This window comes from Amphibalanus amphitrite, unplaced genomic scaffold, assembly GCF_019059575.1.
Source record: "Amphibalanus amphitrite isolate SeventyFive unplaced genomic scaffold, NRLGWU_Aamphi_draft 000209F_arrow, whole genome shotgun sequence".
Lineage (NCBI taxonomy): Eukaryota > Metazoa > Arthropoda > Thecostraca > Balanomorpha > Balanidae > Amphibalanus > Amphibalanus amphitrite.
In genome coordinates this window covers 191,704-216,164 of record NW_024881704.1, presented here as the reverse complement: position 1 = coordinate 216,164, position 24,461 = coordinate 191,704, and the positions used below count along the sequence as shown (strand labels likewise).

Below are 24,461 nucleotides of genomic sequence, written 5' to 3'. Positions count from 1 at the left end.
AGCCAGTGCTGAGCCATGGGAGCCCGATGAGTTGGGAGTAGTGGAACATCAATCTGCCCCCGAGTGTACCTATACACTACAGGTGCACGTGTACCTATACACTACAGGTGCACAGACACGCAGGATAAGTTTTCCGAGACAGGCCACCAGCCACGGGCGTGCTGATATTTGGCATTTTCAGCATGATACGGCAGTACCTAGTTAGTAGTTAAGCCAATGTACATAAACACCTTTGGATATTCTACTTTGACGCATTCCGCTGGGCATAGGCGGCGGAACGGGGGAGGGGGGTACCGTGCCCCCCTTGATTTTGTCATTTTCACATTAGCCCATGAGCGTTGCATGGAAAGAATGGGAATAAAAGTCGGCAGTGCCCCCCCCCCCCTTAATTGAAGGTGTTGGCCGCTACTGCCGCTGGGAAGACAGGGTGGCAGAAACCAAGATTAAAGTTCATAATAGGTTTACCCAGTACCAAACTCAGCATCAAAGTCATATTCAGAAAATTCGTTGCAGCGAATAGGTATCCATGTATTATGTAACGTCCCACGAAACATCTTTCTTGAGCTAATAAAAAAATGGACTTTCGCTGCCAGTTATGAAGTCACAACTTCCACGTGGTGTTCAGTGTTCGGGAGAGTTATGTAGGGCTAGCTTACAGTAACTACAGCGGAGACGAGTTTTCGAATACTTTAAATAGAGTTGTAGCCCTATGACTTCGGGGCATCAGGCGATATGGGGAAAAAAATACAAATCGCGAAAACTATCTTTCGATTGACACTGGCTTAGAAAATATCCAAGTTGCGTGCAGGCCCTTTTGGCGACCATTCGTTGTTTTCTTAAAGACTTCGTCTTTAAAGTCGTCGTGTCCCCGTCCACGACGACTTTACGAAGCTAAACTAAACTTCGAACGCCCATTGCTACACATCCCTTCGTGGTCTATGAGCCGATTTCAATGGGCAGCGGGAAGTGTTCTCAGTTTCAGCGTGATGTGCAAGACCACCGCCACGGCGCGGGTACCTTTGTCCGTCTAGTAGTGCGTTTTCTGATAAGTGTCTTTCCTCTGCAGTTTGTCGTAGGCATGCCAATTTCCAGTCAGAGCGTCGTCTGCCGCATAACTGATCCAAATCGATGTCATCTCGGCCAGTCTCGAATTCTGAAGTAACGCTGGCGAGGTATATCGATTCCAATCATCGCTACCGGTGACGGAGGTTTGACTGGCTGGTCGTAAGCCCGTCTAAGAATCGTCGAGGTAACGGAGCACCGTCCAGCTCGTGTTTGACGGTCATTGTCACGCTAGTTGGTAACCGCCCCAAGCCCTTGCGACGGTCAAGTTCCCTCATCCGTGCCGCGGGCGACCGGGCAGCATTGGGGTCGGACGGCCCGACCAACGCTCCTCTGCGGGGGTGCTTATGGCTCTTCGCGATAGGGAGAACTTGGTGGATGTTTGCCTTCTTTCCTTACTTCTCCCTAATCACTAATTCGTTGAAAGGTTCTCTCACAAAAGGTTCTGGTTCTGAGAAAGGTTCTGCGTAATTACGAAAATAACGTAAAAGACGATCGGTCGATTAAAAGTCAGAATAAAGAGCATGAAGCATAAATATAGCAGCCTGGACGGCTTTTATAAACAACGACCGTATGCTGTACGAACGGAGAAGCGGCAGCGCCATGCAAATGTAAAAATAGATCCCTACAACAACTGCTGCCGGGAGAAATTTTGTGGAGCGCGGTGCATTTGCCTACATGTAATGATGATACGCATTCGTTTCCCGTAACCATTACTGCATTTTCAGCATATACATAAGTCTGAACTTTGAGGCCTTTGGCTTCTTATAGTTTGGTCACAAATGTATAAAGTCAAATGGTTCAAATGGCAATTAATATTTCATGCTACATCTAAACATATTCAAAGCTGGTTATTATTATTTTTTGCTTTGTACACTTCCATGACATGATATCAACCTGACATAGCTTTTAAAACATTAAAAATGTGGCTGAGCCAAACAGATGCAGCAAGCAAGCAATACCGATCAAAAGAAACCTCAGGAAATATAATTCTCAGCATGAGCCAGATTCACACAGCCTACGCACTTTCACTCACTCGCACTCAACCATGCACACTTTTTACAGCTCACTACACATCTCACTGGCGGTACGGATTTGACGAGCTGAGCGCGGATGCTCGAGTGCATGTTTTGAATGTGTGTTTTTATACCTCCCCAATCGTTCGTTTTACGAATGCTTTAAGTATGTTTTTGACACTGAGCAATGAAGCCTCGGCTATCGTGGATGCTCTACGGGTGTTTAATACAATACAATAGGTACGCAGTGCACAGTAAACCCTCATTATGGATGGTCCACTGGTGACATCCCCTGAGGTTGTTATTTTGCTAGGCATTGATTTCTTGTTGCTTGTTACTACGCCAATTTCTATTATTGATGATCAATATATCAGTTGGCTGTATGGTAAGACCTGATAGTAGCGATTCAAAAGTAAGCACATTTACGTGATTTCTAAATTTCGACCTCGATGAACGTATGCTCAATCAGACCCCTGTAAACCTCTTGAGGTCAACAAAGCAGCTTATGGTTATGGTTTAGGTTAAATATCTATGTAATTAAAAAAAAAAAATGTCAAAGGTGATTTCGAATTGTTAAGTTTGACTTCGCGTATCATCTTTTTGCCATCCTTTTTGCGAACTGATCTCGATGTGAATCTTGACTAGGGGTCAACTTTAGGTCACAAGCCTAACAAACCAGGCAAATGATGGCTTTGCCAACCCTAACGGATAAAGGGTTCAACATAATGGTTTCGTATCCGGGGCCTCACGTTGCGACCAGCGTACCGAAGCTGCGATCGGTCGACATTGGCCTTTTAACGACGTAACAGCGAGGTAACATTTCAAAAGGTGCCCAATGTTCCGTCGTGACAAGCGTTATTGATCGCCACGGCAGGACCTGTCGTTTGCAGAGAGTCCAAGGCTACCGTCGAGACAGCATATGGACGCTGTGCAACGCGCAAACTGTCAACGCGCAACGCGAGTGCTGGACGGAGCTGTTGCGAAAGCCTGGACAGCTGCATCTCGAAAGTCACTAAGAACTTTCTGGACAGCATGACCCATTCGATGAACATTAAGAAAAAGGCATTTTTCTTAGCTAGTTTACTTGTTGGGAGGAGCTTAACCCAGATGAAACGGTAGACTCAGATAATGAACGATTTCCTTCCCATATCTCCGTAAGAATATCACCTCGACCTTCCGGCATTGCCCGATTCCAGAAGTGCTCAATCTAGGCTAAGGACAAGCGGCCCGCCCACTAATAGCTCGATTTGTGTATGGTTTGATTGTATGCGTGACGCCAATGATACTAAGCATTACGAAGTGAACTCTACGCCACTGCTTTAAATTCCTATCCAGGCAGGGACCGTAGGGTTGTCTTGACCTGATCGTGAATTCCCATGCTGATCGTGTCTTGAACTGAACGTGAATGCCCATGCCAAAACAAAAATCGTACAACCGGAGTCAGCAGATGCGAGAATCATACACCAAACCATTGTCATCAACCCTGTTCTTCAACAGTTTATAAATTGACCCGTGCTCCTGACCGAGCCGTCAGAAATCATGCTAGTAAATGCACAAAATCCCCAAATAGCCTATCAGGTCTGGCGACGTTTCTCCAGCCTGTGGTCGTCGGGTTTGTCAGGTCTGCTTCGTATCAGCGAGTTATGATTTGCCCTATTTGAGCCATGTTAGATGTGATAAAATTCCACATACGAATTCGACTACGCCACTGCGCCCCGAAACCTATTACATATTTACTGTGTCGTAAATCGTCACCCGTACGTCGTTTATAAGCTACACGTGGTAGTCGGGAATGAACACAATGTGTGATAGTTTTTTTTTTCGTTTCTGCATGAGTGGTTCTGGTCAAATGATACTTCGTTTGAACGATAGGACAAGGTGCATGGACAATGATTGTTTTTGTGTGTGGCGAGGCAGGGTACGAAAACATACTACATATTTGTGCATGACTTTTGTAGCATATTTCCAAGCACGAGCCGCCCTCTTATGATTGGCTGGTGCTGTCGTGAAGACTCAGTGATGCCGCGCACGATGGCATCTGCTTCAGTCTCGGATCACACCAAAAGCTCCTTCACGAAGACATGAAAGAAGCCCGTGTGTGAGGCTCCGCTACCAGTAGTTGGAGTGGTGCCCAGTTGCTAGCACCCGCGCGTGGTACCGTAATCCGCGCCCACTCCCAATATGTACAATGTACAGGGATTGTCGCTGTGATGACAGTTGACACACGTGAAGCGATGAAGCTCCTGTGTTTTAGGCTTCCATGCCAGCGTGACGGTGAAGGTAACTGATTGGGCGATTCAAATATACCCAGGGAATATTTGGGCCGTTGAAAAGGTTCCGTTTCGTTGTGTTTGAGCTTTTCAGACCTAGCAGGATTCGTATCCGCAGTATCTGATAAGCATTATCCGTATTGATGGTTTATGCCTCGTAATAGCTATCATTATCAGACTATGCATGCATCGTCCCCATACGTACTCGCGTTCGCTAAGTTGGGCCAATCGACAAGTGTGCCGATTATGCTGTTCAGTATTTGTAGTCATTCCGCATGTTAAAGCGTTTTGTCTGCGCTTTGGAAAATAATGAATGTGGTTATGTTCAAAAGATGCAAATAGTAGAAAGTAAGCTAGATCAAATGTTTTTACGCGATCTTAGGAGCAAAGACCATCTGATCATCCGTAAATAAAATCATTGCAAAAAGTTTGATTTCTAATAACTGTATCTTTTAAAAGGACAGCAAACGCGGGCGGTGTCCGGGGCTGGCCTCGACACACCGGCGCTGCTGGTGCCTAGGTGTTGCCGTACCCGTCTCCGTCTCGGTCCCCGTAACCTGGTGCTGTGCAGCGACAGGATCGAGGCGAAACAGATACCGGGGCCCTGTTTCACCGCCCGACGCTGCACGCGCTGCAGCGCGCTGGGAGCTGAGGCATATCCCTGACGTCACTCGAATGACGTTGCGTGCGATCCGTTAGCTTATGATAAATCGCGTTTCGAACAGAGACCTTGAAGAACCTAGTACCGATTGAACAGAAGTTTAAGTGCGAATACTGCTAGCGTGCGGATGATGCTGGCGCCGCGGTGCTAGCGTTTTGCAATGACGTCATAGCGCAGCGTCAGAGGGAAGTTTTTTGATATTGCCATGGAAACCCAACGCGCCGACGCGCGCAGCGCACTGCAGCGCTCCGCCGTGAAACAGAGACCGGGAGTCACCGTTTCGATTTCGCCGCAGATCAGCCGCACGCCATAGCGGCGACGATTCCGAGCCGCCTTTACGCATCATTGAAGACCGTCACGGTAAAGGACTAAGAGCTACGAATAGACTTATCGTGTGGTGATGCTTCGGGAGTGATACGTATTTCTGTTAATATAAAATCCCCGCCTAGAATAGTTAACAAATAACCGAAATAATTACCGAGCGATCGATCCTTAGTGCCGATCGTAACTAAGCTTTAAGCATGATAAGCATTGCTTCGCAGGGACTCATTTAAACATTATCCTGCGCTTCTAACCTTGTTCAAAAGGTGGAAAACATCTTGGCATTCCATTAGATCCAACTGACTATTTCATTACCTTCATGTGTAGTCAGCATTAATAAAATAGCCTGAGAGCTAGGATTGACAATGACCATGACACTAAATTATGCTTGTTAAATCCGGTAATCTGGATGAAACTTGTCAAACCTAGCATTATAGTTATTTAAAACTGCTAATGGAAGAAAAGGACAGGCAAAGTAATTTCAATAAGGCATTAAATGTTAGCTATGCTGAATGATGATGAAACCAATGTCAACAATTCAGATGTCAAGCAAAAATAGCATTGCAAGAAGGACAGGTCACAACAAGAGGGGATGGCACTTGATCACATCTTGTGAATATAAAATTTGCCTCAATTAACTGCCAAAAGAATTGAGAGAAGAAATTGGAGCATCAACTGTCAACATTTTGAAGCTTTAGTTTCTAAATGAGAAGTGAGTGACTAACATCATCTTAATCACTCTTTTCAAAGAGTTGATGCGAGAAGCATACTGGTAAATAAGTTAAAAAGTGCAATTGACCTTGTAGTGTGGATAACACCAGACAATTTCCTGAAACATTGGTCAGTAGGTACATAAACATAACAGTCGATGAAATAATAAATGACCTTTACCTAAATGCTATGAAAGCATCTCCTTGCTCGCCGCCCACAATGTGGACCCCTCCGTCCGGAATAGACAGCCCACGGAAGAACTGCCGAATGTCTGCAGAGTTTGCCGACCATGGCAGGTTCTGGAGCCGTATGATAACACTCATTGTTCTAGACAATTCAGTGACAACTGGCTGTCACCCTCGTGCGTTGATCTGCTGTGCAGCTCTCAGATGCCCTTCTTCTTGGCAGCTATTTCACATCACCCACTGAAAAGAAAAATATTGTTAAAATAAGCATTCCAGACAAGAACAATTACACAAATAATGAAAGTAGCATGACTAGTAAAAACCAAGGGATTTACAATGCTTCCTATCTCAAACATTAAACCACATCCGATTATAATATGCAGTATCCAGCCTCAGCTCATTGACAGACCCAGTCAGCAGTCTGCCATAGTAGATTGGATCATATTGTTTATTTATGCCTTCAGCCTTCGTGCACTTAAGACATCAACCAGTTTATAGCTTGGATAATAAAGGAAGTGTGTGTCAACCATGAAAACATATGTAGTTAAATAATATTATAAGTGGAGCTAAACAAAGCTCACAAATGCCTTTCTCATTGTTAAACCAGAAAGCCTTCAATGAAACAAGAATGAAACCTGAGTGATCGTAACAAAGAAAAGTCAAACAAAAAGAGAATAGTACTAAAACATACAAATATTGAAACGAATAGCTGGGAATATGCTTAAACAGGGTGAAATTATCATTACAAACAAAACTATCAGTCATTATCGTAAAACGCCCCAGAGCCGCAAGTGCGGCAGGCGGCGCAGGTAAAATGTACTACACTACCATCCTCCCCACGCACCTATCAAACTTAAACCCACGTTAAAATCAATTCATTTGATGTTTTCCTGTCGGAAGCAATCGTGAGCAAATACAGAATAAACACCAGCAGTCCACCCTACCGGAAAACAACACCGCGCGACGACCGCCACGACGCCGGAAAACAGCCAAAGATGGCGGAATAGAGAAGAAATAAAATTGATGATTTTGTCAGATATTTCAGAGCGTTGTTGTAAATGCCTATCAACTGAAGTTTGAAACATCGTAAATTATTTGCTCAGAAATTTGAATAAGCATTTGTATTCTAGTTTTGCAATATGGTAAAATATGCATTTTTACGAGATCATTATTTTATTTGATTTTAATAATCTATTGTTCCCTTGTTACATAATTGTGCGATCAAGGTGGTGAACTGTCGTTTATTTATTTTTGCATTTAATTTTGTATGAATTCACCGATGAGTGCAAAATAAGCTTCGTATTTGGCATAATATTTTGTCATCACTATTAAATTTTCACTGCATCGACCGCCATTTTGGGACGCCATTACGCCGTCGTTTCTCGGGAAGGTCGACAGGTAAGTCACGTTTCATGGAAAATACTACTTTTAATTGGTTCGTCGTATCACAGTTAGGATGCGTTTCACTGGATACTTGCCTGCAATGCGTAAAACCGACGCGAATCGGCAGGAACGTCCATATTCCCCGACAGAGGTCGCTCCCATCCCCTACGCTAGCGCCAGTAGTGAGAAAATCATGAAGGTGAGCCTGAACGCGTTGTCGAAGAGGGCGCCTGGAGTAAAATTAGATCGAATTGGAGACGGTACCCTACAGGAACCCATTTCAGCCCTAGCCTCACCTTGGTTTGGATGCTGTCCGGTCTCCGGATCCTCAATGTTTAGACGCCATCAACGGGGCAGGATAGTTGGCGTCTACGGCGATGGAATGCATTTTCATCGATGCAGTGGCCTGCTGAATACTCCACTATACTATCTAAAATTCAGATTTAAAGATGAATTAATTTCTTGGGAGTAAAAGGCACATCTTTTTCTGAAATGCGGAGATTTTATGATCCAGACTTCCAAACTTTCCAACACGAAGACTGAGACGGCAGGGGAATGGCAGAAACAAGTATGAGCCAATAGCAATTACCGGATACGGAGCTATAATCAATCTTACCGCCTACCCCGTTAAATTTTCCTGCACCGAGCGACAGGTTTACGGCACCATTTTTTTGTTGTTATTATTTTTGTGGCAATAAGCAAACCAAAAACAAACGGGAGGCCGCAGACTGAGCCGACTGACGAGCTTCTTTGGGGAAAGCATTTTATAACTTCAAAAGTTATCGATCATATGAACCCCACCACATCGGCTATCTAATGTCTTGTTCCTTTTTTTTGAGGCGGCAATTTTGCTACCATCTCAGTTCAATAAGCTGGGATACAATTTTTTAAGAGGAAACGGTCTCATTTGCGCGTGATTACGAGCGAGCGAGCGCAGCGAGCGAAGCGAAGTCTTTTCAATATAACGGAAAAATCTCAGTATGAGCGGCCCGGCCCGGCCCGGCCCGGCCCGGCCCGGCCCGGCCCGGCCCGGCCTGTAACGCTTTTGAGAGGCTTATATCTCAGCAACCGCTGGACCGAATGGCCTGCGGTCTTTTTTGCTGGGTAGCCCCATCCCTTCTACCCCGTAATTGACTACTTTTGATACATCTCAGTGACCGCCGTGGCACGTGCCACGTGAAAAGTCAAGGGTGTTCAAGCAGTTTTGCAAAAGTAATGATTTTGAGAGGCCCATATCTCAGCAGCGGCTTGAGCGATTGTCTTGCGGTCATTTTTATAGGGTAGCTGCATCCCTTCTACCAAAGGTCGGATACTCTTCATCTATGTGAGTGACCCCCACTGCACGTGCAAAATACAACAATAAGAGGTGCCAAATTTGTTCCCATTTCAGTAACTCGGTAATTACTGGGGCGATTTCGCTGAAACTTGGCATACAGGTAGGCACCCACCAGGCAATGCATTCCCATGTGTTGCGGTTAGGGTGCTACTGCACGTGCGCACGTGCAGGGGGCGTTTCCAGATCTCGAGAACGGCTGGGCCGATTGCGCTCAAATTTGGTACATGGTTGGGGACCGGTTAGTATGGTGCCGTGCAAAAGTCATTTTGGACCCCGTGTGCACGTGCGCACGTGCAGAATGCCGCTTCCAGATCTCAGGAACGGCTGTGCCGATTGCGTTCAAATTTGGTACACCGCTAGCGACCGGTTAGAAGGGTGCTTTGCACAAGCCCGTTGGAAGTACCCTCTCGCCCTTCTGCACGTGCAGGGCTCACTATCTCGCTCGCTCGTTCTTCGCCCAAAAGGCGTTTTACTGGTTTTAACTCAATTATAAGAGATGATTTTGTGATATAACGTCGTTTTGGCACGAGTTACCCCTGCGAGTTACCTACTGATGTATTTCGGGGGAGATGCTCGAAAATCATTACGAGGATCGATATGCTATGCTAAACTCTCAAGCATTTGACGTCTGACGAGCGTTCCTACAGAAAACGGTCAGCGTACCAAACTTGCCCCAATTCCTGCCCATTGATTTTATGTACGGTGTTATGCGGTGTTTTGGAACCAAAACGGCAATTATAATAATCTACCGATATTCCTTCGCTTTTTCAGACGGCCTGAAAATGGAAACCCAAGAAAACATGACGGACATCCAGAATTATCTGGATAATTTCCAGAAAGATCTTCAAACTAACACCAGCGACCCTGGTAAGACAGAGCTACATATGTAATAGGTATAATGGATGGTGGTTTTTGCGATGATCATTGAAAATATAATGGGGAAAAGCATTAACATGGCAGAATAAGGTTATCCTGTGTTTCGTTTTTTTATCTGCTAAAATAATACATTTGTGCCATGTTAATGATTAATTTCTTTCCCATTATAATAACATCAGTTTTTCAGTCAAGATATTGATGGAACGGAACTTACGTATGGTTGGTCCGGTAGGGTAAAGTTAAACGGCCGCCCTTCAGCTCATTTTACTGGCTATTCAGAATGAAGCTCGCTTTATATCGTAAATGAGTTGGAACTTTTCTTTAACGCGAGCAACTTATAAGCACTGACCCGTCTGATCGAGCATGTTTCTACCGAGACCGATGACGCTGACGGCCGTGCGTGGTGTAGCCGGCAGCGCGGGCGGCGAGGTGGGACAGGTGTACGTGGACCAGTCGGGACAGTACTTCATCCGAGAGGCCACCGAGGAGGATGGCGGCCTGCGACGATCCAAGGTAGGCTGCAGTCGCTGGTCGGGGCGCCGTCACAGGCCCGGTGAGCGCGGAAGTATTGGATCTGGAATTATGTGAAAGGAAATGTAGGCAGCTCGTACTGTCACGTCTTGGCTCAGGTTTTGCTTGGATGGTTACAGTTTGACTTTGATGTGTTGTTACGCACAGCCTTGCACCCAGCCAACAACTGGCCGTTTGACCTGGCTCTGCCTAGTGACACGGACCGGTTACCCTGACCAGAGAATCCCATCAGTGACGACCTGACCAGCGCCCCCCGACTCGTAAGTTACGAGTTGGACTACGAGTCGTAACGGATCGGTACCTGACCTTTGACCAGCCGAGACCAGTGGGTCCCGGCACCAATTACCCAGACGAGTCACTCGACCAAGTGAGTGGCCTCGACTGCTGTACCGATAACCGCAACCGGTGAATACTGCGGACCTGACCATTACCCTGACCACTAGACCAGACCAGCCGACCACTAGACCCCGACCCGACCACTGACCACTGACCAATGACCGCTGACCTGACCTGACCCTCGTGCTCCCCCGCAGCGGGTGCGGACGGCCACGGCGGTGACGGCGGACGCGGCGATGGTGCAGGCGGCCGGGGAGGCGGGTCAGACCGTGCAGCTGGCGGCCGGCGGCCAGGCGGTGGCAGCCGCCGCCGGCGGCGCCTATCAGACAGTCACGCTGGTCCCTTCCGACGGCAACTCGGACGAAGTCAGCTATGTGCTCATTGTGCAGGTCAGTATTATAGCCGGTACCTACAACAGACTCAGCCGGTGAAGTACTCATGTGAAAACTGCATGCCGGGAGCTGGATGGTCTTGAATGCTTTCTACGTCTATATTTTCTGCGGGGTTTCTCGATTTCTGGTTCACGAGTGTATGCCAATCAATGGGTCAATCAATCAGCTAGCCAATCCGAGTCAATGCTTCGGTCATGTTGAGTGTCATGCACCCGGACCCTTTGGCGGTGGGATCATCATCTCTGCTTACCGTTGATATTTTACCGAAATCATGTTTTGCCTATTGAGTCTAAGTTCAATGTCTGATAAGCTCTGGTAAGTACCTACCCACGCGTCCCGTAATTTCATGTGCTATCACCGCCATACGACACCGGACACCGTGGTGTCGACCACGGTATCCGACCGTGGTAACCGCTATGACACTGCTGAGACGGTGGCGGTCGGTGTCGAATTGCGAGCGCCGACTCCGGTGGGCTCTGGGGTGTGCGTCAGATGAGGGGGGGGGGGGAGGCTCAGCGGGGTGCTGAAGCGGCGAATCATCCTCGACTCTTGACTGCGATGGAAACGTTACGTTTAGGGAATGACTCTTAGGTTTGTCCTGATGGAGGTTATTGCGAAAAGTTCGGTAACACCAGCCAGCCATTATCAACTTTTTTAGGGAAGTGGGGACTTGGTATCATGGCAGTAAAGCTGCAGCTTGAATATTTCCTTTCACTTTATCTCGTTGGAAGTCTCGTTATCTCGTTGCATGAAATCTTCGTATGCAAAACAGCAGTTACCAGACGCAGTACCAGTCAAAATGGGAACAAAATCGTGAAAAATCGAAAAGGCAATGCATCTAACGCTCCATCATATTCACACGATCTCAATTATGCCTTACGAGGCTACGAACACTCAAACAGTGGTACTCACGTGGACGCGCGCGACTCCGTCCGGCGGCGGTAGCGCGGCGGTAGCGCGCTCAGCAGCAGTGCGGTATCGTGACCTTGACTGGTGACCTCTGGGTCAGCGACCGGCCGCCATCCGCCCCGGGCCGGCGCCGGTCGGGTCAGTGCTGTGAGGCTGGCTGGGCGATCCGCGCAGTGGGATTGTGGGTCGCTGTGACTGAGTTATATCGCACTTCAACTTGGTAGTGTCAAACCAAGAAAGTACGTCAAAATTTCACCATGAAATGAGTGCTGATAGTCTGTAGCCGAAGTTATTGATGGCGCATTTTATCGTGGGTGGTAGCGTTTGTTTCATTTCATTTGCGCCTTTCCTTGATAGGTTACCCACCCACATCTCTATTTCTTGTGTACCTACCCTATCGCTGACCTGATCTGACCTGACCTGGCAGCCGGACGCCGAGGAGGGCCAGAAGCAGGAGGGCGACGACCAGACGATCGGCGTGTACGACTTTGACGACGGGGACGAGCAGCCAGAGGAGGTAGGTGGGGCGGGGTAACGGTCGGACGGGTATGGCGCAGGATTCTGTGTTTTGTAATTGCAGGATTTTTGTGATATCATTTCATGGATTTTTTCTACAAACAATGTTAAAGGGACCCTCCCACCTTAACATTAGATTTGAGTTGAGATAGCCAAAATGGGGTCCCTGGCTCACAATTACCGGTTTCGGTACTCCCAACATCGAGAAATGCCTTAAATCGGAAATATTGAATTTCAAAATTGCAGCATTTTGATTCAGAGGGGCTAATGCATAGGAATACCCCTCTGAATGTGTGACGTCAGCGCAGATATCTAACGATTTTTAAATGTTTGACTAAAACGTTTTGTAGCACGCGGTGGTATATGCTGCTTTACGCGCAACAAATGCCGCACTTTCAAATGAAGTCGCTAGGAACAGCGGAGATCCCAAAAAGTAAACAAAAGTAAAAGTCTAATATCTTGAAAACCGGTGAATATTTTTCGATGAAATTTGGTAGATATTCGTTTTTGCTCTTTCTGAACCGAGCGACATCACTTTCATGCCAATTCATTAACTGTTTTGAAGGTGGGAGGGTCCCTTTAAGATACAATTTATATAAGGCTTCTTACGTAACGTCACGCCATTCATCCAGGCTTCACACCAACCGTGGATTTTGAAAGAACTTTCGAATTTTAGCGTGGTTGTATTTGTATTCAAATTTTGTCATATTGTTTTCCTCCTATTATGCTTTCTCTTGTTTAATTTCTTGTCTCCGTCGCCTGGCCGAATATCAAATCGAACGTCGAATTCGATATTCAATTCGATCGAAGTGTAAGTCTCGTATTTTCACCGGCGTTCGCTGGTTTACCCGTCCGTTTCAGGAGGAGTCGGGTGAGGAGGACGACAAGGCCCGCGTCACGCGGATCGCCCCCAGGAAGTCGTCCCAGACGGTCTCGCAGGCGCACATGTGCAGCTACTGCAACTATACCAGTCCAAAGAGGTGGGTGGAGGGGCTGATTTGGGCAACAGCAAGGGGAGGGTGCGGGATAGCCAGCTGGCTAGATGCCGGGATAGCCAGCTGGCTAGATGTCTCATTCGTTCGGTATTAATATTCCCAAAACTAGTCTTTTTGCCTCTAGTAAAGAATAAGTCGTTCATTCATTCATTCCATTCCGTTCCATTCATTCATTCATTCATTCATTCATTCATTCATTCATTCATTCATTCATTCATTCATTCATCCATTCATTCATTCAAAAATAGATAAATAAATAAATCGTTCATTCATTCGTGATTCATTAATTCATCATCGTATTCGTTTTTGACGGGTTTAACTACATGGAGCGGGATATTATCACACTAGTGCCATAATTTCTGTCTGAATCGTCTTTCGAACTTTTGCTGACGTATCGACATTTTCTGCTTATTCTCAGGTACCTGCTGTCGCGCCACATGAAGTCCCACTCGGAGGAGCGGCCGCACAAGTGCTCCGTCTGTGAGCGCGGCTTCAAGACGCTGGCCTCGCTGCAGAACCACGTCAACACGCACACGGGCACCAAGCCGCATTGCTGCAAGTTCTGCGACGCCAACTTCACCACCTCGGGCGAGCTGGTGCGCCACGTGCGCTACATCCACACCAAGGAGAAGCCGCACACCTGCCCAGAGTGCGACTACTCGAGCGTCGAGCTGAGCAAGCTGCGCCGCCACATGCGCTCGCACACGGGCGAGCGGCCCTACCAGTGCCCGCACTGCACGTACGCCTCGCCGGACACGTTCAAGCTGAAGCGCCACCTGCGGATCCACACCGGGGAGAAGCCGTACGAGTGCGACATCTGTGGCTCGCGCTTCACGCAGAGCAACTCTCTGAAGGCGCACCGGCAGATCCACTCGGGGGAGAAGCCGGTCTACCACTGCGAGCTGTGCCCGACCACCTGCGGACGTAAGACCGACCTGCGCATCCACGTGCAGAAGCTGCACACCTCCGACCGGCCAATCAAGTGCAAACGCTGCGGGAAGAGCTTCCCGGACCGCTACTCGTTCAAGGTACGCCACTTCAGCGGAGTTGAGTAGTGAGTGCAGCAATTTTTAAGATTGGATGTGAGAGAATTGGCTATTACAATTCCAAGCACTGATATATTTATTGACTCTAACTATTTCATAACTAACTGTTAAAATTGAACTAACAAATAGGATTGTCGTGACCATGCCGTCTGCTAGGAGTGTCCCAGTGCTGACGCTGTATTTCTGTTTTGTGTTCCAGCTACACAGCAAGACGCACGAGGGTGAGAAGTGTTTCAAGTGCGACCTCTGCCCGTACATGTCAACCTCGCAGCGCCACCTCGAGTCGCACATGCTGGTCCACACCGACCAGAAGCCGTTCGTCTGCCAGCACTGCGACCAGTCGTTCCGACAGAAGCAGCTGCTGAAGCGGCACGTCAACCTCTACCACAACCCCAACTACATTCCGCCACAGCCGCGCGAGAAGACGCACGAGTGCCCCGAGTGCGGCCGCGCCTTCCGCCACAAGGGCAACCTGATCCGCCACCTGGCCATCCACGACCCGGAGGCCAGCGCCGCCGAGAAGCAGCTGGCCCTTAAACTCGGACGGGAGACCAAAGTGACGGTAAGGGCGACAATTCAACCGCTGCGACACTGGACAGTTTTATGAATGTCAATTTCTTATATTTTATTTGTATAGCTGCCATCCAGAGCTCTTGTTTGTATTTTGACATCGTTAGTAATCTAGTGATATCTTGAACGAACGATTCAACACAGTTTGTCTATCTATACCTGACTCACTGTTATTAACGATGATAGCTTTTTTAATTTAGAAAAATAAGTGATGGTTTTCGAGCTTTGTTGCGATCTCTTTTTTCTCTGTTGCTCTAGTTTCTACTGGCGCCAGTTTCTTGCGTGTCGCCGAGCGCTGTTAGTGCCAGAGCGTTGCCAGAGCGCTAACCAACACTCCTGTGATCCCTTCCGCCAGGCGCTGGACCAGCAGCCGATGGAGATGTACGAGGACGAGGGGGAGGAGGAGGTGGGCCTGGGCGGCGAGGCGCTGCAGCAGGGCCGCGGCGGCGGCGCCGAGCAGAAGATGGTCGCCGTCCAGGGTCAGGACGGACAGCAGTATGTCGTTCTGGAGGTCATCCATCTGCAGGTGAGAGTCTGTGGGGCTTCGTTAGACAAGGAGGGAGGCGCTGGGGAACGGGAGAGTCCGGAGTTTGGGAGGAGTGGGTACGTTTCAGTTGAGGTGTGATAAAATGACGTGATTGGCGATAGGACAGCCTTGTATCCGACGGCATGTTTATCATGTTTATAGCTGCCTGTTGTGCTTCCGGTGTCCGCCCGCCCGGCCGTGGCTCGTCTCTGACCTCGTCTGATTCCGTGTAGGACGCCAACGGCGAGGAGCAGACGGTGGCCGTGGTGCCCGACTCGGCGCTGAGCCAGGCGGCCGGCGCCGGCGGCAGCGGCATCGACATGCAGCTGGCCGCCGGCCCGGCCGCCTCCTCCATCGACGCCGCCCAGCTGGGCACCGACGTCAGCCTGGCCGACGACGGTCTGCCGGCCGACCTGCTGCCTGAGGCGGCCGGAGGGGGCGCCAGCGGCGAGCAGCCGCGCCGGCCCACCACGCCCGGCGGACGGCGGCGCGTCGACGACCAGGCCGTCCAGAAGAGCAAGCAGGACATGCAGAACTGCTTCGGGTTCGATGTGAGTGCCAGGGCTCAAAATGATCATGCTCTTTGTGGTTAGAATTTGCCTTTTGTGTGCGTACAATTTTTGGTTTTATGTGATTTACCCATCCGGGTTTCGAATATTTCTGCAAATGCAACGATTTATGCAGCTAGCTTTGTGTTCTCTCGTGCCTTTCCCTTGGTCTGAATTCTGACTGCATGCATTTCTGTCTTTCCCGACAGGACGACGAAGAGGACGTGGACTTTCTCGCTGCCGGCGGTAAGAAGGAAACCGTCGAGATGATGTAAGACGACCACTCCTTACCGACGAGAGTCTGCCACACACACATACACACGACTCGAGCGGCAGAAGAGGCACTTGAGCCCCTGTGACCGACGGTAGTGTCACTACACTATGTGAAGCACTGAAGTCAACGGATCTGTGCACAGTTTGACATCTGCGCAACCGGGATGCGAAGAACTCCGAGTCTCCGAGCTATGTAGACAAGTGGTGAACTGCTCTGGATCAGAGCGCTAGTGAATGGGGACGGGCGGGATGGGGCAGGGCATGGGGAGGGTGGGGGTCTAGGTACTAGATAGATTAGGCTGTCTAAAGTGTGCGTGTGTGTTGTGTCGTGCATGTGCTTGTACGGGCGAATCGATTTGCGAGTGACGTGTAGCGTGTGCATTGTAAACTCATGGCTAAGCTGTCGGGTGTTTCTGAATTAATTTTGAGACAATATGCGCGCCGCGGTTCCCGTTATAATTTTGTACATGTTTGTGGCGTTGTGGCACGGTGTCGAACCCTCTCGAATATCCGCGTATTCGAGTCCGCGTGTCCGGTCGGGAACACGGTTGGGTGCCGCCGGCGGTCCCTGCGGCTCTGTTCATGGTGGTTGTCCGCCGCTCCGGCAGTGCCCCGCCCTGGGTTTCCGCGCGGAGATCTCTCGTCCTATCCCTGTCGCGTGTACCGTGGGTACTTCATTATCTGTGTATTCGTGAGTGTCTGTGCATGCACTTTATCCGCCGTGTAGTCTTCTGTGTACTGTGTGTGGCGCATTCCGCGCTCTGCGTCGTAGGCCGCTGGAGGCGACGGCCATCCGCTGGCACGTGCGGTGTCTGGTGCGGTGCCGGTGACTGTCCCGCCGCTGGGAGGTATAGGGGTCGCTGTGTGCGGCAGGGGAGCCGCGCAGCTGGTGGGATCTCTGAGCCGAGAGGACGGGTGCCGCGGTCAGGCGAGCGATGGAACTCTGCACTAAGGGCTGCGAGGATATCGGCACCCGGGGAACCAGCTATGGTTAGCTTGCTGCTGTATGGTGTCATTGCAAACCACCCTGGTCAACGGACATTTCGGTTTACTGGTGTGTATACGGTGTCTCGTGTTCGATGGACGCGTAGTAAGCGGAATTCGGAACTCTGCTCTACATGGTATCATATTTAGGAATAAATATATCTGAAATCATGTGCTTTATAAGTTGACAATGGGCACTGCCTCTGGTTTCGTTTTTGTCGAACCTACCTTGTACGGATTCAAATCAATCAATTACGGGGCCTATAAAATTCCTTTTGTCCGCTACTTGTTGGCGTAGCTGAGATATTTCGGCGAATTCTGGCGATATTGCTAAATATCCTAGGGAAATGCTGTATAACTCCCAGAAGAGTCCAGGCCGTCAAATTAAAACTTACTACCTTAGTGATGACACGTTGACAGTTTCCCGTGAGTCTCGAGTCGACCCACTTGCTAATCGTTCAAGTGATATCACACAATGTAAAAAAATAAATTTTCCCATTGTTTGTCGCTAAATTTGGTAAAAATAAGGCAGTGACAATCTACGAAAGACGTTATTTGCCAAAATGAAATAGAGTGCATGTACGACATGGGATTTTTTGGCGTCCGAAAACATTTTTGCTTCTGTCCTAAAAAGGACAATTGATTAAGCTGCGTTGCCTTACTTTAAGCCAATGAAAGCTTAAAAGTCTGAATTATTATTAATTTGTTTTGATCCAGCTATAAATAAATTCAACTTTGCTCAACGGTCTGAGACTTTTGAAATATATATCTCGATAACTAGCTACTTCATTTGGCAGCCCTTTGTGGCGAGCTGAAAGTGGCAGCCCCCAGCAGCACAACAACATCGGAAGCCAAAGCGAGTTGGAGTGTGGTGGATCTGCGGGCGGCATCAGTTGATGCGTGATTGCGGTGCAAACTGTAGATATATATGCTGTGACATATTTATCAATATATCGTGTCACTGGCGGACTGTGCTACAGTGCATACCTATGTGTCGGAGGTTTTCAATAATCGAGTAGCTGAGAGATCAAAATTATGGTCTGTTTGTGAGGCTTGTCCAAATCTAAAGTCAGTTTTTGCATTTTGCAAAGTTTGAGGAAGTTTGTGAAGCAAAATTGTGTCTTGAAAGAGCAGGTGCTAAGTTGAAAGTTTCATCATTTTTAGTTGTGTGATCCTGACATTGATCACCTCACATTGTAATAATCATGGGGAACTCATCCAGTGGTGGCGCAAAGGAGAAGGCATCTCCAAGTCCCTTGATGGATAAGCGCACAGGTGCTGGCAACTGCTCAACAATTGTCCCTGGGACTGTGACAACATCAGCATCAATGAAGCTACCCATGCCAGACAGAGATACTCTGGAGGAAAAATTCAACAAGGTTTTGGTAAGTGTTCTTAAAGTATTCTCCATCTATAAATGCGGCTCATTTTCTTTCAGTCATTGGGAGCTTCCCAGATTTTCTCACATGATAAACTAGCATCCATTATTGCAGCTGGACATTGGAGGACTTTCTTACTGGTATCAATTCATCCAGTGTCATTGATTGAGGCAGCTACAGCCAACATTAACCCAACAATTGTGTAACGTTGATGCTGTAGGTGCTCTACATACCTGAGCGAACCAGCTGGGGTTGAAAAGGGCAACCTGGAAAGCTTTTTGTACCTTGTATTGTCATAGGCATATCTGGCATAATGTTATTACAGGTTCTAACTATAGGAGAAAAGGTCCAGTGGCTTCCTGTTTCATCTCCCAGGGATTTTTAATACCTAGGTAGCTGATTGTAGAAAGCAAGCTATGAGGTTGGACACAGTTTGTCATAAGCTTCTGGCAGATTGAATTACTAATGAACAAGTTGGCATGTTGAACAATACTGACAAGCTGAAGCTAATGTGATAAGCTGTCCTGATTTGTAGTTTTGGTAATGGTTGTGCATGCTTTATATTGTGGTCTCGCCAAAGATGGCTTCATGTTTTCTGTGTTAGATGCTGAGTCATGCAACAAGCAGCAGTTACTGTTGCCTAGAGTGGTTTTCCTGATCCATGCTTCTGTACCTCATTGTATGAGCTGATGTGTCGAAGCTTTCCGTCGACGTGTCGACAGACCGGAAGGCCTGGTACCGCACATACGGTCATACCCTCTCGGCGGCTGACGGGGCGGCTGACGCGGTCGCTCCCCGCCCGGCCCGCCTCCTCTCGTCATGCGCCACGGATGACGCAGTCGCCACACGTGACGTCATGGTCACCGGAAGCGGCGCGGTCGGTCGCTTCCGGCGCGGCTGCAGGCGCCGCGGCGCCCCGTCCGTCTGGGGCGAGGGTGCGAGTCGCGAGCCTGCAACCTGCACCCTCCCACACACCCACAGTACGCATCGCCAGCGCACCCAACACCGAGCCTACCCCCTAGTTCTGTGTTTGCCTGACACACTCATCCATCTATCCCATACACCCGGCATTCTCCACACTCACACCTCCATGCACCCAGCATCTCTTGCGTGCAATCCTCCCCATGCACCCACCCCTCACATACACCCATTTCCTCCCACGCACCCGCCACCCACGCGACCACCAACACACCCACCTGGTCCCACCCCGCCGTCCTTCCCGCTCGCCGGCCGCGTCACCGTCCTCAAAGTGGCGACGATTGGCGTGATTGTTGGCGAGGGAGCGAGTCACCGACGACGCATCGATCATCTGAGGCCGATGACAAAAACGGTGCCGTCGTCTGACGCACTCTGAGGTCACCGGACACGGGGTAGGATGCTGCGTGATCGGCACATCCGCTCAAGGCGCTCGTGGGTGGTGCTGAGACCTGAGTACACACCGAGTCTGCTCAGTAGAGGTGGCAAAAGATGAAAATTTTGGGAACCAGACTCGAACCAGACCCGGCTGGACATTTCTGGAACCAGTCGGACCCGGTCTTAGTTGGAACCGGAGCCAGTTGGACCCGTTCCCAAAAAGTCAATTAATACAAACTACTTGAAGGAATCATTAGTTGCATCATGTAAAACAGCCTATTTCCCACTGGGGATACTCATGAGCTACTGTGTGCAAAGAAACATACACTTCATATTTTGGAATAATGTGTAGTGTGCAAGATGTATAGGTTATGGCAGGACCCGGTTGGACCCGTCAGAAAATATCCAGGAACCGGTCTGGACCCATATGGGTCCAGACTGGTTCTTTGGACCGGGTCCTCGGGTTCACATTTTGCCACCTCTACTGCTCAGGCTCAGATGTCCAATGGGAGCTACCATTCGGGCTGAACTTCATTAGTTTGAGAGGCGATGGTTGTTTGATGAGTTGCGCCGCTGCTTAGTGGCTGCCACTTGCATGCAAGGCAAATTTCGTATTTATTAGCCTGTTGGTACCGTTATGGTGTCCCTAAACACAACTCAACATCACCCTACTAAAATATATTGCTCATACAGAAACAAACACTGTAATGGAGCAATGCATTTCAAATTCATTTATCAGTATCGTATATATTAGCCCAGACTTTGGTGGTATGAACCTTTGCATTTGAATAGATAAACAATATCATTTGACAGTCGTTGAGCAATTGTTTTGGTAGTGTTTATGCAATCTGATTTGTACATTATGTAACGTGCATGACCTTTCATATTTGATATGATAACAGCATTGGGATGGTGCTCTGTCCACAATTCCATCCATCTTATTGCGTTAGTATTCTGGTGTAATGTCCATCGCATGTCAGCTGTTCTCCTATTCCAGCCTTCATAGAACGAGTAGAGGGGTTGTTTTGACCAACAATTACCAAAATTTCTCAAAGTTTCGTGAGACTCGAAGCCCTAAGCATTGAAACATGTAACCTTTTCAGACTTCAGGAGCTACGCGCATGTTTGCACAAGGTCCAACACGTAACAACAATGCATAGACCCGGGAACAGGGGGGGGGGGCAGCGGGGGCGCTTGCCCCCCCAACTTGAGAGCCGAGGGGGCGGCGCCCCCTCAACATTGAGGCAGCGAGAAAAGATCTTTCCTCCCTTTTCCGGACTTTTTTCCTTCTTGTTTCCTTTATAAATCTACACATCAACACATGACATTTTCCTTGCCATCTGAATGGTTTCTGCTGATACAGTAGGTATCGATTTGACAACATCTGCTATTGTCATCCCGCTTTGATTTAGGCCTGATCTTGGCCATAAGTTTGACAGGCCAGATTTTATACTGCACCAGCTTGAGTCAGCTTTGAGAAATACATAACGTACTACAACGGTGGTAAAATCGTTGCTATTATAGGTATTGTGGCGTTGTGGGTTGTCGCGTGCCGGCCGCCGGGCCACCGGCGCCAGCTGACCGTGCCTGAGGCCGGGACGGTCACGTGACTGGGCACCGGCGAGGGACCCGTTCCGTCTGAATACAGTCAGTCTAGACCGAGACCTCGTTGTGTTTCATTGGCGACGAGTGCGGAACCAGCCATGGCGTGGCTTGGGGTGCCGCCCGTGTTTAAGCGGAACGAGGAGAGCTTTGGTGCCTATGCCAGGAGGCTAGAACAGTTCTTTGTCGTGAACGATTTGCTTATTCCCGACGACAAGAAGGCCGCGGTTTCAGTGGACGCTAAGCGGCGTGCTGTGCTCCTGACTGCTCTGGAGCCGGACACATTCTCGCTCCTGGAGGACCTGCTTGCCCCGGCGGGGGTAGCTGAGGTGACCTGTGCCAGAATCATCGAGGTGCTCACGTCTCACTTCGAGCCGGATGAATCGGTGATCCTGTCACGGCACCGATTTCACACCTGCAGCCGGGAGGATACCGAGACGGTGTCGGCCTTCCTGTCCCGGCTGCGTCACCTGGCTCGGCCGTGCCAGTTCACCTGCTGTGCCGGGATACTGGAGGAGATGCTGCGCGATCGTTTCGTCAGCGGTATCCGGAATGAGCGCCTGCAGTCCCGGCTGCTCAGCGAGAAGAACCTCACTCTACAATCGGCTACAGCGATTGCGACAGCGCATGAGGCAGCCGCCCGCCAGGCCGGCGAGATCGCCCAGAGTCAGACGGGCCCGTCTGGCGAGTCAGCTGTGCACCACGTGTCCGGTGGGGAGCGGCCAGCGGCGGTCGGCCGGCTTCATGCGCCTGCCCGGGGTGGTCGGGCCGGTCCCTGCCCTCGCTGCCCTCGCTGTCTGGGGCGGGGTCACTCATCGGAGAAGTGTCCGTTCCGCAGGCGAGTGTGTTTCTCGTGTGGAAAGCTTGGACATACCCGAGCCGCGTGTGCGGCCACTCGACGTGCGGGCATTGACCAAGTGCAGTGTGACGCGGTTGATGTGGGGGCTGACGGCTCTCAGCCGGCGATAGTGCCATCGTCGGCCAGTGCTTCGGGACGTCCGGAAGGGGCAGCGGCCTCTGCCAGCGGGTCGGTGAGCGCGGCGGTGGAGGAAGAGGAGCTGTACTCGCTGTTCCGGTGTTCGGGCGACCGGCGCGCCCCGATCAAGCTGAACGTGATGCTGGATGATCGGCCCGTCTCCATGGAGCTGGACACTGGCGCTGCGCTGTCTGTTTGTGGTGAGAGTGTTTTCAGACAGATTTGGCCTGATAACCCGCCCGTCCTGGGCAGCTGTTCGTACCGTCTCAGGACATACAGCGGGGAAGTGTTACCTGTGTGTGGGGAGGCGACTGTGCGGGTTCAGTATGGGCAGCAGGTGGTCCGGTTGCCATTGGTGATTGTGAAAGGGGAGGGACCCTGCCTGTTCGGTCGTAACTGGTTAGAGGCCATTAAGCTGGATTGGCCAGCCATAGGTCGGTTGACAGCTCATCCCCAGGTCGAGCCTATTCTGGCGGAGTTTCCGGAAGTATTCCGGGACGGCCTGGGCTGCTACCGCGGTGACCCTGTTCATATTGGTGTGGATGGTAACGTTCAGCCCCGGTTCTTTAAAGCCAGAACCGTTCCTCTGGCATATAGAGCGCAGGTTGATTCTGAGCTTGACAAACAAATCAGCGAGGGTCTCTGGGAGCCGGTCTCTAACAGTAGATGGGCCGCACCACTAGTGATCGCACCGAAAGCAAACGGTTCACTGCGTATCTGTGGAGACTATCGTTTGACAGCTAATAAAGTGGCCACGCCGTATCAGTATCCGTTGCCGCGGGTGGAAGAGCTTCTACCCAAGCTGGCGGGAGCGACCGTGTTCAGTAAGATAGATTTAAAGTGTGCTTATAACCAGCTGCCATTAGATGAGAGCTCCAGACAGTATCTCACAGTGAATACCCACCGTGGGCTGTTGAGACCGACTCGTCTCAGTTTTGGGTACAGTTCAGCGCCGGCGTTGTTCCAGAAAACCCTCGAAACGCTCCTAGCGGGCATTCCCGGTATCGGGGTTTTTCTGGATGACGTGGTTGTGTCTGGGGCAGACATTACCTCTCACAACGCCGCGCTGAGGGCCGTCCTCGGCCGCCTGCAGGACTCCGGCCTGCGAGTCAACCGTGAGAAGTGCCAGTTTGGGCTGGCCGAGGTAACGTACCTTGGTCACAGGGTGAGCGCCAGGGGTGTGGAAGCCACCGAGGAGAAAGTCCGTGCCATTCTCCGGGCACCCGAGCCAGCGTCAGTGGGTCAGCTGAGGTCCTGGCTGGGTGGTATTAATTATTACGGAAAGTTCCTGAAGGGTCTCTCTACAGTCTTAGCGCCATTGTATATCCTGCTTCGCCAGAACCAGCCGTGGCGCTGGGGTGACACTGAGCGTTCCGCGTTCGAGGCTGGCAAAAAGCTGCTGCTAAGCCCGCCTGTGTTAGCCCATTTCGATCCGAAATATGATGTGATTTTGTCCGCTGATGCGAGCCCTATTGGTCTCGGGTGCGTGCTTAGTATTTTGACGCCAGGCGGCGAGAGGCCGGTGGCCTTCTATTCTCGTACCCTAAACGACACTGAGCGTAGATATTCGCAAACTGATCGGGAGGCACTATCCCTGGTGGCAGGCGTCAAGAAGTTCCACTATTTTCTGGCTGGTAGATCGTTCAGAGTTCAGACTGATCATAAGCCCCTGCTGGGCTTACTCGGTGAGCAGAAGCCTCTGCC

The 24,461-nt window shown here is 49.8% G+C and overlaps 3 protein-coding genes across 4 annotated transcripts in view; 2 read left to right on the top strand and 1 right to left on the bottom strand.

The window, feature by feature from the left end:
* LOC122385134 (collagen alpha-1(III) chain-like) overlaps window positions 1-8,149 on the bottom strand; it is a 36,190-nt gene extending 28,041 nt beyond the window's left edge. The window contains exons 1-2 of the mRNA XM_043373178.1: window positions 7,906-8,149; window positions 6,222-6,466 (exon numbers count right to left, since the gene is read on the bottom strand). Coding sequence (XP_043229113.1) covers window positions 6,222-6,364 — 143 coding nt within the window. The 5' untranslated portion in view covers window positions 6,365-6,466; window positions 7,906-8,149. The remainder of the gene's footprint in view (window positions 1-6,221; window positions 6,467-7,905) is intronic.
* Window positions 103-17,618, top strand: LOC122385124 (transcriptional repressor CTCFL-like). 2 transcript variants are annotated; one of them, XM_043373131.1, is made up of 11 exons: window positions 103-124; window positions 9,717-9,812; window positions 10,231-10,334; window positions 10,886-11,077; window positions 12,417-12,506; window positions 13,367-13,485; window positions 13,919-14,528; window positions 14,746-15,108; window positions 15,472-15,642; window positions 15,876-16,193; window positions 16,400-17,618. In XM_043373131.1, the coding sequence occupies exons 2-11, from the start codon at window positions 9,728-9,730 to the stop codon at window positions 16,463-16,465; spliced, it is 2,118 nt and encodes a 705-aa protein (XP_043229066.1). In that variant the 5' UTR covers window positions 103-124; window positions 9,717-9,727; the 3' UTR covers window positions 16,466-17,618. The 2 variants fall into 2 exon arrangements, with proteins under 2 accessions (XP_043229066.1, XP_043229067.1); XM_043373132.1 differs by lacking the exon at window positions 103-124 and adding an exon at window positions 7,554-7,624.
* Window positions 17,619-18,280: 662 nt separating this feature from the next.
* The window catches only part of LOC122385117 (formin-like protein), a 50,525-nt gene continuing 44,344 nt past the window's right edge, over window positions 18,281-24,461 (top strand). Inside the window, exon 1 of the mRNA XM_043373120.1 lies at window positions 18,281-18,832. Within this exon, the coding sequence (XP_043229055.1) occupies window positions 18,653-18,832 (180 nt within the window). The 5' untranslated portion in view covers window positions 18,281-18,652. The remainder of the gene's footprint in view (window positions 18,833-24,461) is intronic.

Coding starts and splice junctions, on each gene's coding strand:
- LOC122385124 (XM_043373131.1), top strand. CDS start 9,728: ATGGAAACCCAAGAAAACATGACGGACATCCAGAATTATCTGGATAAT. Junction 12,507..13,366: donor GGGACGAGCAGCCAGAGGAG/GTAGGTGGGGCG, acceptor CGTCCGTTTCAG/GAGGAGTCGGGTGAGGAGGA. Junction 14,529..14,745: donor CGGACCGCTACTCGTTCAAG/GTACGCCACTTC, acceptor TTTGTGTTCCAG/CTACACAGCAAGACGCACGA.